Here is a 16,557-nt window from a genome sequence, read left to right on the forward strand (position 1 = left end):
ACACCGGGAAGAGGCAGATGGGGGAGACAAGAAGGGGGTGGTCCGAAGAAATCAGAGGCAAAAAGGCTATGATGCAGAGACTGGCCCAGCCCTTGAGCCCCAAGGGCACCACCTCCTTTTTCTCAAGCCCCCAATCTCTTTGTTGTGTCTACTTTCTTATCTCAAGGCCAGTGCGCTTTCCCTGCCCCTTTCTTCATACTTTCCCCCCCCTCTTTCCCTAAGCTGCTGGCAGGCATCACAGAGAACCATCTCACCTCCTTTGAAAGCTGGGTAGGGGAAACTGAGGCAACAGACAGAAGCCTGGAGCCAAATCTTGCTTCCAAGGATGAGTGGAAAGGAGGTAGTGGATAGATTTTGCCAGTCATATCCACTTTATTACTCTATCGATACACATCGTTGCTCAGCTTCTCTGAGGATAGGCCTGCACAGACATACTGAAATAGCGAATGAGAGAAAACGAAGATTTGATAACCATTTTTGGAGTAGAGGATAGCTTCTGAAGCACAGATAGCTTCTCCATTACTCTCAATTCACAGGACCCACTTTCTGTTCTAGACCTTCACTCTTCTCCCCTCACCACAACCAAAGGGTCTCTACACTGAGCCTGATTCATTTCCTGACTCCAGGGACCAGACACAGCCTAGTGGTGTAGAAATACCTCCTCCAAAAACTTCATAATTTTATAACCTGTCCTTCACAGGCCTCTCAAGTTAGGCCACTGATAGGATCCTAGGAAGGAACTTAAAAGTACAGAAGATCCTTGGTTTATGAGTAACCTGGTTTACATACGCTGGAGGAAAAGTTTTTCACAAAATTTGTGTTGCACAATGAACAAAAATTGGAAATACAAACATGTTTGGACTTGAATGGCTGGCAAAGGGATGATGCTCATTTAGGGCAATGTTTTGGGGTTTTTTGGCTTTCATATGTAACAAAGAAATCTCACTCAACACACATTGTCCATTTCAATACTATTTCCATGAACAGCCTCTTCTCATAATCATCCCCTTTGCTCATGCCCTCATTATCTCTTACCTGGACTGTTGCATAGCCTCCTAATTAGTCTACCTGTTTCAAGTACCTCCCGTTCTCCAATTCACTCAGAAGTGTAAAGAAAAAATAAAAAAGTCAAAACATCAAAGTGATTCTAAAAAACGAAAATAAGTGAAGGCAGTAGTATTAGTAATAGTTTTAGTGAAAGTAGCATAAGAGAAAACACTTCTGATGTTGAAATTCCTGAAGTTCTCATGGAAGGGGATTCTCCTTCCAAAAAAAACCCCTTCCTTTTCCTCTCTCTCTTCTCCTTTCCCTCAATGCTAGCCACAACTCCTCTTAAAAGTAAAGTGCAGGTTAATTTGTTTGATTTTTGGTTTACATTGTGTACTAATCATTGCTATTGTATTTCAGGTGCATTAGGGACAAAATACTTAAAATTATAATTTATGAATATTTTGGAGGAGGTGGTACTGATCATCTGACTTTACATTATTATTATTTTTTAGATTTTTCAAGGCAGTGGAGTTAAAGTGGCTTGCCCAAGGCCACACAACTAGGTAATTATTGTCTGAGATCGGATTTGAACCCAGGTACTCCTGATTCCAAGGCCGATGCTCTATCCACTTTGCCACCGAGCCACCACCTGACTTTACATTATTAACTATGGGAAAAGTCACTTTACAACAGGAACAAATCACATGATGAACAGAATCTTAGAGTGAATTAAATTTGTAAACTGAAGTTCTACTGCACAAGGAATAGGTCCCTAGTAGTATAGCTGAAGGGGGTGGTATCACCTTAGGTTATACTTGGGAAAAAATGTCTTGGCCAAGTTCATAGTGTCACTCTGAGGTTGGGTGGGAAACTTCTCCCTCCCCAATGCAAAGTTCTGCTTCATCTCAAACTGGGTCTGGTGGAAGGTGGCACCCTAGACCAGGCTCCTCACCAGTATCTCCCCAAAGAGTTTCCAATGTTTTCCAATAGTCCACCAGATCCTGCCAGTTGCTTGTTGGTATAGTCGAGGGTGTTCCTTGTGGGCCTCCACAGGGTCAGATGGTAGAGGGCATTCTGCTCATACTACTAGACAGCCTCATTAACCATCATCTCCCAGGACCATCAGATCTGGCATCTAAGAAATCACTGGTGATGCTGAGATAATAGATTCAGTTGAGGGTGAGAAGCCAGACTGCAGAGAGGAAAGAAGAGAAGGTGAGCAAAGGTATTTACTGCAGGCAGTGAGCCACAAAAGAGAAAAGGGATAGAGTTCTCAGGACTTCTGAGGAGGTTTGTGGGCATGAGGAAAGCAGCCAGGAGCTGGAGAGGCTAATGCTTCCTAAGTGAATAGAATGATGGAGGGTAGAGAGAACAATGGGGAACTTCCATCTGGGAGGGGGCCAAGCAGTCTCAAATGAGGAGACTTCTAGTCCCAAAGGAAGGGCAGGCAGAGAACAGAGGGGATCAGAAGACCCAAACTCCAGCATGAACCTTATCACTGAGCGCTGTAGGACCTCAGAATCACCTTCTGTACACAAATTAGAAGGTCATAGGCAATCAAGAGCTGGAGGAACCCAAGGCTGTTTAGACCAAGCTCTGCACTGGAGACATGAATAGACTGTGTGATATAAACAACCTATGAGTATCAGAGGCAGGAAGCATCAAGTCCATTCTGATTCTGACTTTTTGTAGTGAATCTGCAAACTGGATCAGGGTTTGAACAGAGAACATTTCCACAGCTCACATTTGTAGAGGGCTTTAAGCTTTGCAAAGCATTTGACATACATTATTTCATTTGGTCTTCCCAGTGACTCAGGGCAGTAGGTGGTAATATTATCTTCATTTTACAGTTGGAGAAACTGAGGCTCAGAGAGATGTAACTGGTTTGACCACGGTCACTCAGTAAGGATCAGAGTTGAGAGTGGGCTTAGTATAGCAGGCTTATACTCACTACCGCCCTCCTGATTCTCCCCACACTTTCTCCAATCCTCATGTTCTTGACTGACATTTCCTTCAGTTCCCCATCTTTCTTTGTCTGATCCCTCTTGGGATGCCCTGCCCTTTTTTGTCCATCTCCTTCAGCTATCCTCAGCATACACCTTGCTCTCCTCACCTGCAATCATGGCCACATCAGTGGTAGCAGCCAGATAGGCTGGCTCAGAGGAAGGGGGCTCCATTTCATTAAAGGTGTCAGCACTCTAGATGTGATTAGTACCAAACTTCTGAGTCAGCTCCCTCAGGAAGAGGCTCCTAAGGACTAGGAATAAGGGGTTTTCTGAAGCCAAGCTGGATATGACTTCTCAAGCAGGAGCAAGTACAGTTGAAGTGGCCCCACATACCCAGATTGGTGACATTGGTCTGAGGGAATACCCTGGAAATGAAGCAAGAGACTATGGAAGAGGAAGAATGATGGAAGAGAGAAGTGATGGCAGAGACCAGAGAGGTAGAATCATATTGCTAAAGGAAAAAATTTTGACCAGGGAACCCTGCCTTCCCATTCCAGAGACCTTACAAAGGGGACTCCAGAGGTCAAAGGGAATGAAGTGGGGGGGGGGGGAAGGGATTGTCCCTTTTCACTAAACATCTTCACTAAACATCAACATTCTGACTGTGTTTTTGCATCAAAGTGTCTTCTCCTAAAGTAATTAACCATCAGAATAAAGTAAGGGTATGTAATCTTTACCTCCTTTGCCTGGCTGGGGTAACCTATAGAACCATCCTCAGAATAAAATTTTCAAAAAAATAAAGTAAAATAAAATACATAAGAAAACTAAGGAAACCAATTCTATGAAAACATAATTATCAAAACAAAAATAAGGTCTAACTTCATAGCAAGAATCCTCATGTAAGGTGATTTGTTATTTTTTGGAGCAATGTTGATAAAATAACTCTAATGAATTTATAGCTAAAAAAATGTTATTCAGTGGAAAACAGGTAAGGAAGAACCCATCAAGGAAGCTGGGAAGAGGCTCAAGGCAATTGATCCCATGAGTCTTCCCTGTAACAAAGGTTTCTTAAATTTCTTGAGAGGGTTCATGAATATAAGGGAAAAATGGTTGGACTTGGAGGAAGGGTTCATATCCTGCTGTAGGCACTTATACCCCCATCATTTTATACAATAGATAAGGAAGTTGACCTATATGTTGCTTGCCTTAATCTTAGAACAAAGTTCATTTCCAGTAGGGATTATTTCATTCTTTTCCCTTGCATTCCTACCACCTAGTCCAGTATGCTGTAGGTGTTTAATTGCTTAATAAGTATTTGATTGATTGACTGATTGAATGAAGAGGTCCATAGCAGGGAAATAACTTTTTCCAAGGTCACAAGCTCATCAGTGACTGAGTCAAGACTGGAATCCAAGTCTTCCAAACCCCTAGATCAAGGTTTTTTTCCCTCCATCATAATATTAAGCTCCCATTTATAAAGTGTTTTTTAAAAACAACAATTCTGTGAAGCAATGGAATGAGAGTTAGGTTTAGAGCCCAAAGAATCTAGTTCTAATCAAAACCATGCCACTTGCTCTTCTAACAAGACAAGTCCTTAGGGTTTCAGTTTAAACAAGCAACAAACATTTCTTTTTTTGTAAATTAAATTTATTTTGAATTCTATAATTTTCCCCCTAATCTTGATTCCCTCTCCCCACTCGCATACATTGATCTAAATTGAATGTGATAAGAGAGAAATCATATCCTTAAGGGAAAAAAATAAAATATAAGAGATAGCAAAATTACATAATAAGATAATTTTTTTTTTTTAATTAAAGGTAATAGTCCTTGGTCTTTGTTTAAACTCCACAATTCATTCTCTGGATACAGATGGTATTCTCCATTGCAGATACCCTAAAATTGTGCTTGATTGACACATGGATGGAATGCGCAAGTCTATTAAGATTGATCATCACCCCCATGTGGCTGTCAGGCTGTACAATGTTCTGGTTTCTAATAGAACTATAGTGTTCCATGACATTCATATACCACAATTTGTTAAGCCATTCCCCAATAGCTTAATCCACTTAATTTCCAATTCTTTGCCACCACAAACAAGGCTGCTATGAATATTTTTGTACAAGTGATGTTTTTATTCTTTTTCATGATCTCTTCAGGGTATAGACCCAGTAGTGCTATTGTTGGATCAAAGGGCGTGCCCATTTTTGTTGTCCTTGCAACAACAGTTCTTAAGCATCTACTCTGATAGATGATGGGATACAAAGACAAAGGAATCATGCTTGCCTACAAAGGCGTTTACATTCTAATAGAGGAGAAATATTATATTCAGATAAAGATACACAAGGCAGATACCAGACCATCTTGCTGGGAAGATACTAGAATTTCCCTGGGGGACCAGGGAAGGTCTCAAGCTGGATATGACTTCTCAAGTCCCTTCCAGTTAAAAATCTATGAACATTGCATGTTAGTCTTTACTTTCCACCATTTTACAGATTACACAAAATAAATGCTCAAAAAGAGGAAGTGACTTGTGACTTGCTTAAATTTAACAACATTTCTGATCTAGGAACCAAACCTAAGTTTCCTCTTTTTTTTTTTCTCTCACATTACACTTTTTCTAGAGAAAGGCAGTAGAATGTCCTGTCTTCTGAATGGGGATTTGAAGGGATGGTCCTTACGGGCTGTCTAGTCTAACTTCTTGATTATATAGAAAGGGAAATGAGGAATGGAAAGATTAAGGGATGTGCCTATAGTCACAGAGATGAGCAGATTCAAACTCAAGTCTTCTGACATCAGATGTAGCAGATTTTTCTACTTCTCCCAGACAATACCTTTGAATCATGCATAGATTGCCATCTGTGGTCCTGCCCTGTCTTATTAAAATCAACTAGCAACAAATGCAGCAAATGTAGAAAGTACTGCCTTCATCCTAAAAGATCTCATCCTCTCTAGTATCTGGTACTGGGAACGGAAAAGGAGGGACAACAGGATCAGGATCATCAGTAACTTCTTCACTTAGCCTAAATAAGCCTCCCCTCCATTGCCCCAATACCTGCAGGTAAGATTGCTTAAGATGCCAGGAGAGGGTTAGGAGACCACTTCCAGGAGTGCAGGTTGCCCATTCACCCCATACCAAGAAGACTGAGCCAATCATCTATTTCTGTCTCGTTCAGGCCCAAAGTCAAGTACACTTGGGGAAAGGCAAGATAATAAGAACCCTTGTCAGTTGATGAGGCCATCTCAATACAGATTCATGTCATCCTCATAGTTCCATGAGATGAAGACAGGTATTAATATCCCCATTTGACTGAGAAGAAAACTGAGGCCTGGGTCTTGTGGGGAATCTTCTGACTCCTAGTCTAGTACTTTACTTTTCTTTTAATACAAAGACTATTTATTTAAGATTTTATTTATTTTGAATTTTACAATTTTTCCCCCTATTCTTGCTTCCCTCCCCCCCACTCCCTTCAGAAGATAGTCTGTTAGTCTTTACATTGCTTCCATGGTATACACTGATCTAAGCTGAATGTGATGAGAGAGAAATCATATCCTTAAGGAGAAAAATAATGTATAAGAAATAGCAAAATTACATAATGAGATAATGCTATTTTTTCCCCCTGAAATTTAAGGTAATAGTCTTTGGTCTTTGTTCAAACTCCACAATTCTTTCTCTGGATACAGATGGTATTCCTTTGCAGATACCCCAAAATTGTCCCTGATTGTTGCACTGATGGAATGAGCAAGTCTATCAAGGTTAATCATCACCCCCATGTTGTTGTTAGGTTGTCCAATGTTTTTCTAGTTCTGTTCATTTTGCTCTGCATGAGTTCATGCAAATCCTTCTAGGCTTCCCTGAAATACTGTCCTTCTGGTTTCTAATAGAACAATAGTGTTCCATGACATACATATACCACAGTTTGTTAAGCCATTTCCCAATTGAAGGACCACTTAATTTCCAATTCTTTGCCACCACAAACAGGGCTGCTATGAATGTTTTTGTACAGGTGGTGTTTTTATCCTTTTTCATCATCTCTTCAGGGTACAGACCCAGTAGTGGTATTATTGGTTCAAAGGGCATGCACATTTTTGTTGGCCTTTGAGCATAGTTCCAAATTTCTCTCTAGAAAGGTTGGATGAGTTCACAGCTCCACCAACAGTGTAATAGTGTCCCAGATTTCCCACAACCCTTCCAACAATGATCATTATCCTTTCTGGTCATATTGGCCAGGAGGATGGGGTGGGGGCGGCCCGGGGCAGGCAGCCTGCGCTCCCTCTGCCGGGTGGCCTGGTCCGACCCACCGTCCGCCACAGGGCCTCCTGCCCACCGGCGGCCGCACCAAGCTCATGAGTGGGCAGGCCGCAGCAGATAGCTGGAACCCACCTTCTAAGGCCAGACCAATCGCCCAAGGCTCTGGAAAGGGTGATGCTGCTGCTGCCCAACCAGCCCTCACCTTTCCCAGCACGTGCCCTCCAGGGTGTTAATGACCTTGAGGAACAAGGCAAAGAACCCGTCGCTGGGTCTTGGGCTGCTTAAAGTGTGGATGCCGCTTCTCTTATTTGGTGCCTCTCCGTGAGTAGTTGGGAAACCCCACTCCTCCTCCACCCCACCACCCTGTTGTGGGTTCAAATTCTGCCTCAGAAGTTCGGCAACCCTGGCTAAGTCATATAACTTAAATCAGCCCCAGTCTTGACCTCAGCTGGTTGTTGTTTGTCCTTTGATCTGGAAGAAAGCCGACATCAGGGAGGTGATGCCATGACAAGCCCTTGATTTGGATTTGCTTTGAGGGGGGGCTGTGCTACGACACCAGCCTCACTTGCTCCTCCAGAGCCATCTGGGTCTGGTGGCCAGATACGAGTCAGGAGGACTGGAATGAGATGGCCCTGGATGCGAGGCAATCAGGGTGAAGTGACTTTCTCTTAAGTCCCTTGGAGTCTCTTAAGGTCCACAGCTTAAGACCTTCAGGTCACACAGCTACCATATCTCCTCAGGGAATGGATGACTTTTTTTTCAGGATGGGAGAGAGATAAGCCCTCCCCCCAAAATAAGCCCCAGTTAAGATCATCAAGCAGAGGGATGAATTTACTATGTTGCTGCAACCTAGGAAGGACATATTGAGTTATAAAAGAATAACATATGAATATATTATTGACATTAATACTTACAATTAATGATAATATGAATTATAATTGTTTGTAAATATACAAGGGGGAGGCTTTGAACAAGAGGTAGCTGCCTATGTAAACAGATAACTTGAAACATTGCCAAATGACTATTCAGAGCAGAGACAGCATGTGCACTTGATGACCTCTGGGTGAAAGCCCCATTTCTAATCATCACCAAGACAAAAATGCCTGGTGCACATAAGCCATTATAAGTGGTTCAATTAAATGTTGTTGCATTTTGTTTTGAGAGGTGACCAAAGAGGCCTGCTAGTCTGAGATTCAGCGGGCATTCACCATGCTAAAGATGTGAAGAGCCTCCTTGCAGAGAGAAGACTGGATCAAATAATGATTCCCACAGAAATGACTGCCTATCTCCAGACTCTTCATATTGCAACAAACCATTCAAGGACTATTAGGGCATGGAAATCAATGACTACATTGAAAATAGAATGGAGAGAAATCAGTGTGGAAACTTTGTGAAGCTGAGCCTGCAAGAATTCATGAGATAAAATTACTGATAGCTGTGTTGCAACGCCCTCCAAATAGGCTCCATGAATGCTCATTTAAGCAGAGCTTTATTGCTAGACATGAGAGATTGGGGCCTATGGCTCCACATGAAAAGTAGTAGTAAGAAATTCAGGCTGGAATTTGGAGTTTGGAGAGTTATGACGATGTCCCATTAGAAGAAGACATGATCGTATTTGAATAAATGTAGATTTTTATATATTTTTAAAAAAGATGTCACTTGAAAATAATTGGAACAAAATTTATTGCAAGACCCAATCATATTTTCAGGGAAATACAGTAATGTGTCAAGTGTCTGAAGTCAAATTTGAACTCAGATTCTTCTGACTTCAAGGCTAGACACACCTAAGGTACAAGAAAATTCTAATAACTGCAGACATCAATACAGAGAGGAAACTGAAATTTATTTGCTCAAAGTGTGGCACATATGTATGTCAATGGACTATCAATATTCAGTTGCTAATAGTTTTTTTATAAAGAAAAATGGAATACTCTTATCAGTGCATAGTTACAAAGGAAGATATGTGTCCTATTTTCTAGATTTTTCAACAGGTGAAAATGGAATCCTCTTCCTTTAAAGCTGGCTGCTAGGTCATACAGTGGGATAGAGAACTCTAGATTCAGGAGGACCTGAGTTCAAATGTGACCTGAGACACAAGCTGTATGACCTTTGGCAAGTTACCTAACCCTGACTGCAGTGCATTCAGAGCCATCTGTAGTCATTCTGATTCATTTCTGGCTCCTGAACCCACTCAAATCCAATTCACTTGCTTGTTATGGCATCACTTTCCAGATGTCATGGTCTTCAAGAAAGGACAATCATCATCATCATTCTTTAAGGATAAAAGAACCCCTTAGACTATCAATGTACCCCTTTCTCCAGCAATTGCAAAGCTACCAGAGACAGAAGACCACCCAGAACAGAACCTTGAGAGGCACCTATGGTTAGAGGGAAATCTGGGTGGCCTGGAAAGAAGAGAATTAAGATAGGAGAGAGTTGTATCCTGAAAACTTAGAGGGAAAATAATATCAAGGAGGAGTGATCAATAGTGTCAAAGTTTCAGAGTTCAGAGAGAATGAGGATTGAAAACAGGACATTAGATTTGCCAGTTGGGATAGCATTAATAGTTTTGGAGAGAGCAGTTTTGGGGATAAGTTCAGAAGTCAGATTTGTAAAGGGTTTAGGAGAGTAAGTAGAGAAAAAGTGGAGGCACCTAATTTTTGAGAAGCTTAGCCACAAAGGACAGAAGAGACAGAGGACAACAGTTTGCAGGAATGAAAGGATCAAATGAGGACTTTTTTTTTAGGATGGAGGAGACATGGGCCTATTTGTTGTTGTTCAGTCATTTCAATCATGTCAAAGACTATGACCCCATTTAGGGTTTCCTTGGCAAAGATACTGGCATGGTTTGCGACTTCCTTCTCCAGTGAGTCAGGATGACAGAAGGGGAAACCTGTTGAAGGAGAAGATTGAATAGGAACACTTGGACAAGTAGAATAGGTTTATCCTTGGTAAAGAGTATGACTACTTCATTATGTGAGATCCTGGAATGAAGGAGGAGATAAGATAGAAGGAAATGAGGTAAACAGAAGAGGGAGCTCTTGGCAACTGGCCTCAAATTTTTTTTTTCCTGTAAAATATGAGGCAAAGTTCTCAACTGAAAGAGTGAAAAAGGGAGATTCATGGGAGGTTTGAAATAGTTTGGAAAAACCTCTTAGAGAATAGAACATTTGAGTTGATAAAGATTATCTAGCAGCAGTGAGGGCTCAATTGAAGTTGTGTAATATCACAATTGTGTGATTTTCTTTAGCATTGTTTAGCAACAGGCGAGTAGGAACAAAGGGGACAAATGGTGAGAGTGGTCTTTTGCTGAACACAATCAGTAATCAGTCCTCATTCTTTAAACCTCCTCTCTATACTTGTTCTATCCTTATATATAAGTGCTTTGAGGCCAGAACAGAGACTATGTATTATTTTTGTTCTCAACATCTTTGTGCTTTGCACATTTGTTGTGCTTCCACAAATGCTTGTTAAACATTATTGGAAGTTCCTTGGAGCTGTGTGAGGCACTGTGAAACAGCTTTGAATAGGATAGGAAGACCAGCTTTTAAATCTCAGCCAACTTCTGTTTGTGTTCTTGGATAAGAGCCTTAATCTCTTTGAGCTTCGGTGGTCTCACTTCTGAAATTGGTGCTAGCAACCAAATTTGGAACTGGAAGAGCTTATGGACCATGTAGGTAACACTTTATTTTACAGAGGAAGCCCTGAGAGAGTAAAGGTTACTGGCTGAAGTTCGACACACACACACACACACACACACACACACACATACACATTGACTTTCAAATTTGTAAATTTTTTCTCACCATCTAGTTCAACCTGTATTGGAATAAGCAGCAGTCATCCAGATGTCAGAGATAACTTCCAATTTACCCTGCATATAACTTTGTCCCTGTTTGTTTGCATTTTGTCTCCTGTCTTGAAATGTAAGCTCCTTGAAGACAGGCACTGATCCACGCCACCCCCCTTTCCCCCTTTCTATCAACAATGACTACTATAGTGCTTTGTTTATAGTAAAGGCTTGGTGACGTCACTCAACTCTGGATTCAACTCTCACATGGGTTCATCAAGAAAAGAATCTCGGTCCTTTGGGTAGGTGGGTGAGGTCAGAGGTGGATTTTCCCGATGTCAGGATGGCATCCAGGAGGAAGAGCAGTGCAAGGGCTACTGTCTAGCTAAATAGAGAGACTCATGCAGGTAAAGAACCAAGGACTTTGATGGAAAGTACACCCTGTCCTGTCTACTGTTTGCTCTCTCTACTCAACTACATATTTCTGGAATGACTGGGCTCTTTAGGGAAGTCCTGGATCCTGGCTTACCAAATACCACAATAGCCCTTCTCCCAACATTCTTATAGTGCCCTGACCTGCCCTCTGCCTAATGGTAGTGGTGGTGGATATAAACAAAGAGTCTGCACAGATTCCTCCCCATATCCCACTTTCTGGGTCCTTAGCATTTCTCTAGGAACATTCAGATGGAATTTTCAGTCATATACTTTAATATACAACAGTATATCAACCCACTTGATCCAGACTGAAAAGCTAAAATGTGCAAGCAATCAGCAGTAACTAGATGGCAACAGTGGATAGAGCACTTGGAGCCAGGAGGACAGGAGTTCAAATTCAGCCTCAGACATGTGACTTACTGTTTGACCTTGGGCAAATCACTTGACCCTGATTGCCTCACATCCAGGGCCAGCTCTAGTCCTCCTATTCCATATTTGGCCACTGGATTCTGATCTCTGGAGGAATGAGGCTGGTGACTTAGCACAGCCCCCCCCACCCCCAGTCAAATTCAGTTCCTGTGCTTATCATAGCATCACTTCCCTGATGTCATGGGCTTCTTCAGGAATGAAGGACAAAGGGGCAGCTATTTGGTGAAGTGGTTAGAGCACCGGCCTTGAATTCAGGAAGACCTGAGTTGAAGGCCAAAAATGTCCTCATCTCCATTCTACATATGAGGAAACATTGAGAAGTCATGGTCATAATGTTATTAAAAAGCAAAGTTGATTGTTGAACTTAACTTGATTGCAAGTCTAAAACTTTGTTAAACCAACACTCCTCTGACCCACACAGCCCTGACTCTGAAAACAGATTCCACCTCCCCACTACTTTCCAGGGACTCTTTCTCAATCTCCATTTCAAAACGCCCAATTCAGCTCCATTGCTCCATCTTTCTTGGGGGAAATAACATGTTTGGCCACTAGAAGGCAGTACAACCCTATCATATAGATTCAATTAGCCAGGCCTAGCAGAATTCAGAGGATTGGGGAGCTTTAAAAGGAAGGAAACTAGGTCAAAGAGAAGGAACAAAGAACCCCCCAGTGCTCATAACAGCCCCTTTTGTCAGCTTTCAAGGTGGAGCATTGCTCCCAAGAAAGTGAGGCTGGTGACTTAGCACAGCCCGGCCTCATTCAAATCCAAATCATGTCCTCAGCTGGAGCCTTGATGTCATGGTCTTCTTCAAGGACAAAGGAGAAACATCATCATCACAATGATTAAAGTAAAAAGGCAAAAATAGGGGACAGAGCATCTTGTAGATAGAGAACCCAGGCCCCAGGGGTCAGGAGGATTCCAGTTCAAATCTGGCTCAGAAATTTATTAGCTGTGTGACCCTAGGCCCACAATTAAAGCCCACCTACTGTGAAAGTGAAATTTGATGTATCTTGAAACCTGGGAAACAGATGGGAGGATGGAGATTCATTCTGGACATCGGGGACAGCCAATGGAATGGCACCAAAGTTAGGAGACAGTGTCAGATTTAATAGCAAGTAAAGACAGTACAGCTTAGAGAGTGCTTGGAGGGAACCAAGTGTATGAAGACTACAATAGGAAGAGCTTTAAGCATCAAGTGGAGTTTATAGTTGATCCTAAAAGTTGATCCTGAGTAGGGCATGACAGGGTCAAGGCAGCAAATAGCTGGCCCTCTACTCTCACCTCATTCTCAGAACCAGCCCAACACCTTGAATTCCTGATTTTGACTTAGGAAACAAGCCAAACCTTATACTTCAACTACCATCCCTTGTGTTAGGTTGAGCACTAGAGACTCTTCTTGGAGACAAGCCCAGAGCTTATCTTAGATGACTTCCACCTTAAGACTTCTGGAGAGTGGTGGTGGTTGTCAGGGACCAGGTGAACTGAACAGGCCTGTTCTTTTCTTCTGGTTCAGCCCTGCATTCCTTCTATTGGTTGCCCTTTGGGAATTTGGACAAAGAAATGTAGGCAAGAAGTACAGGGAGTTTGAGTCAGAGGAAGACCATGGCCTCCCTGAGTCTCTCCCTTCTTCCTGCCTACCAGAGGGCCTCACATATTGCCTAGTTGCTTCAGAGATGGAGCTGAACTTTTACTTCATTATAGGGGCTTGGGCAACAGAACCATAAATAGTCCAGGTGCCAGGCCTTTGAGAAACAGAGCCCTGGAGAAGGGAAAAGAAGAGTCGATACCAAGTCTATAGACAAGATACTTCTCTTCCCATGACTATTTAGGTGTGGGGTAGATGAATGCCAGTCCATGCCAAGCCCCTCTGAGTGGAGTTTGCAATGCTATCCTCAGCTCCTTGGAGAGGGAAGGTGCCAGGGAAGTGTGAGATAAGGTGAGAAATTCACAAACTAATAGCTCTGACCAGGCAGGAGAGCAATGAGAGGGGAATGTATAGGACTGGTCAGAAGTGGGGGAGAGGGAACCAAGGTGATCTGCCCTAAGGTGATGACAGAGAGGACAGGGACAGAAGCCACTTTCTGAGTGAAGCTAAAGACACTTTATTCAGCACAGGCATGTCTGTAGGGGGCCCTTGCACAGGGCTTTCCTGTATTAGGTGACTCCACTTTAAACAAACTATTGTAAACACACAGCAAAGATCATGTAAACAAGGTCCAGGGTGGGCAAGGGGCACCATGCACAAGTTATCGAAGCAGCTCACAGCAACCCAACACAAGGAGCCAAGCTTCCCTTGATCTTCATTCTCCAAGTTCAGCCTCTTGGGCTCAGTTTGTTCTTTTTTCTGAGGAAGTAGAATCATCTTCTCTTTCTCCTCTAAACACTTCTCTTCAGAGTTGTGTTCACCTGTTCCAGACAGACTCAGACACCTCTCACTGCCTGAGAAAGAGGGCAGGGGATCTGAGGAATTCTCTGAATTGATTCATTTGTAAAAGTTAGATAGTAAGAATATGGCTGGCCAGTTGAGGGAATGGATGGGAAAGATTCCAATTTAACTACGACTATCATGACTACTGGGGCTACTCTGCCATAAATCTGACAGCCCAGTGTAGGCAAAGCGAAGCATATACACCGATCTCCATTTAGCAACTTGGTTGGAGGTGGTGATGCTTTTCCTAGACACTACTTCCCTTGCCCAACTAGAGTTATTTCTGAAAAAATAAGTTAGAGGACAGGAAGGGGTAGGGACAAGAGCTCTAAAAAACAAGGAATGTCCACCAGTCTCACAAAGAATCATTGTGGGTGGCCATAGACCATACCAAAACAGCATGATTGTGGAGGAGGGATCAGGATCTTTGGGGCTCTCCTGTTCAATTCCAAATAGGCTAAATCTCAGTGCAAAATAGTGTTCAACTCTCCTCACATCTCCAAACCAGTAGAGAGATGGGGGACAGAGGAGTTGTAAAAGGCCTGAAAGGGAGGAAGAATTTATTACCTAGAGAGGGAAATCCCAATGGGTTAAGGAAGAAAGCAAGCCCTTTGGCCATATGGGAGGATTTAAGGATTTAGGAATCTCGAGTTAAGAAACCTCCTTAGGACATATAAGTTTTGAGGAGTAAAGAGTTCCTGGTCTGAGGCTCAGGCTACTACCACTCTCTTTTTGCTCTAGTTGATCACAATAAAACTCCCCGAGGTTCATGGTTGAAGGACACAGGGAAGGAGGTGCAAATCTCTATCCTCCCAGAGCTGTTATTGAAGAGAAAGATTTGAGAATTCCTCCAATATCCTTCCTAGAGATAAAAGGCCCTCAAATCAGGAGTGGGGAGCTATAGTTCCCCTTGTGTACCGAGAGGGGAAGGAAATCAAATGTCAACTCCTCCAAACAACTGTTGCTGCTTCTGTGCAAATGTGAGAAGAGTAGTGAACCACAGACTGGGGAAAGAGAGGGAGAGATCCTCCCCCTGGGCCTCTATAATGTCTAATGGGCATGAGCCTGGAGGAAAGGTAACTTGAGTCTCTGGTCAGTGGTTACATCAAAATCATAGCTGTGCTGCTCAAGCTCTTCACAGAACATAATAAAGCTGTGAGGATCAGGGACAGAAAAGGAGAGCAATCACAGTCTACATGACTTCCATAGATGGCTAGAAAGAGTTGGTGGTTGCCAGGCCTCAAGGATCACAACAAACACACAGATGGGAGAGGAAAGCTAATCACCACAGGATGAGGATGGGGTGTAATGGGACAGTCAGGACCACTAGTCACTCTTCAAACTTTCCTTCACGAATGCTGTCGAAGGAGAAGGGGAGGAACTGGAAGCCAGACCCACTGTAGAACTTATTCTGAAACTCAACCCTGCAGAAAGTAGGACAGAGAATAAAAGTTATCATTCCATAGTCCTCCACAGTTTGAGAGGAATGGGCTGCCTTGGGAGGGTTTCAGGCAAACCACTGTAGGGTTTCAGGCAAAATTCAAAGACACCATAGTTAGAGTTAGTTTGGACCTCAGTTGCCTCTTACAATGCAAATTCTGATAAACCAAATCCTGGAAACAGCCCCTTGGGGTCAGTCTCACAAACTGGTCACCAAGAAATCCTTCCCAGCTTGAAGGAACTAAGAGAGATTCTTCATTTCACAGAACAAAGTGATCTGTCTTAAGGCCATATACTAAACTGTTAAAGGCACAACTTTTCTTTGTCCCACCCTCTGCTTTTTCCTTTGGCTGTATCCTTCTCTCTCACCTTCTCAAGGACACACTGTTAAACTTGTCTGTACCCCACATGCCTTGACATACATTTGTGGTTAATATTTTACTCCCTTGTGTGATGTCGGTGAGTGCCCTTGCCTTGCCAATGGTCTTGGTTTCCTTATCTAAAAAATGAGGGGGGGCATTGGGCTAGATTAGTTGTGTCAAACTTTAGGGCATCCTGAACCAGATGAAAAGTGGGAAATGTTTTACAAAATAAAAGAAATAACATAGATAATGTGAATTTGCCATTTTCTAAGCCCCTAGTCATCAGTTTCTCTTTTTTTTAGACCACACAATTCCTGAGATCTGGATGTGTCCATGCAATTCTTCTCTTTGTATACCTCCATACCTCCATAAAGAAGATACTTCATTAATGATTTTTTTTAAGATGACATGTTTTCTGCTGGGATGTTTTTTTTTTGGCAAGTCCCATGGACACACCCAGCAACACTTTTCATGTTTCCCTGGGTCC

The 16,557-nt window shown here is 42.6% G+C and overlaps 1 protein-coding gene across 6 annotated transcripts in view; it reads right to left on the reverse strand.

Annotated features, from left to right (window-relative positions):
• Positions 1-346: 346 nt before the first annotated feature.
• Positions 347-16,557, reverse strand: part of ATP6V0A1 (ATPase H+ transporting V0 subunit a1) — a 90,227-nt gene continuing 74,016 nt past the window's right edge. For 5 of the 6 annotated variants that reach the window (XM_074223855.1, XM_074223850.1, XM_074223853.1 and 2 more), the window contains one exon: positions 13,919-15,692. In XM_074223855.1, the coding sequence (XP_074079956.1) occupies positions 15,599-15,692 (94 nt within the window). In that variant the 3' untranslated portion in view covers positions 13,919-15,598. Of the gene's footprint in view, positions 435-13,918; positions 15,693-16,557 lie in introns of those variants that run through there. The other variant, XM_074223854.1, reaches the window with a different exon arrangement.

The sequence above is a fragment of the Macrotis lagotis genome, chromosome 2 (assembly GCF_037893015.1).
Source record: "Macrotis lagotis isolate mMagLag1 chromosome 2, bilby.v1.9.chrom.fasta, whole genome shotgun sequence".
Taxonomy (NCBI): Eukaryota; Metazoa; Chordata; class Mammalia; order Peramelemorphia; family Peramelidae; genus Macrotis; species Macrotis lagotis.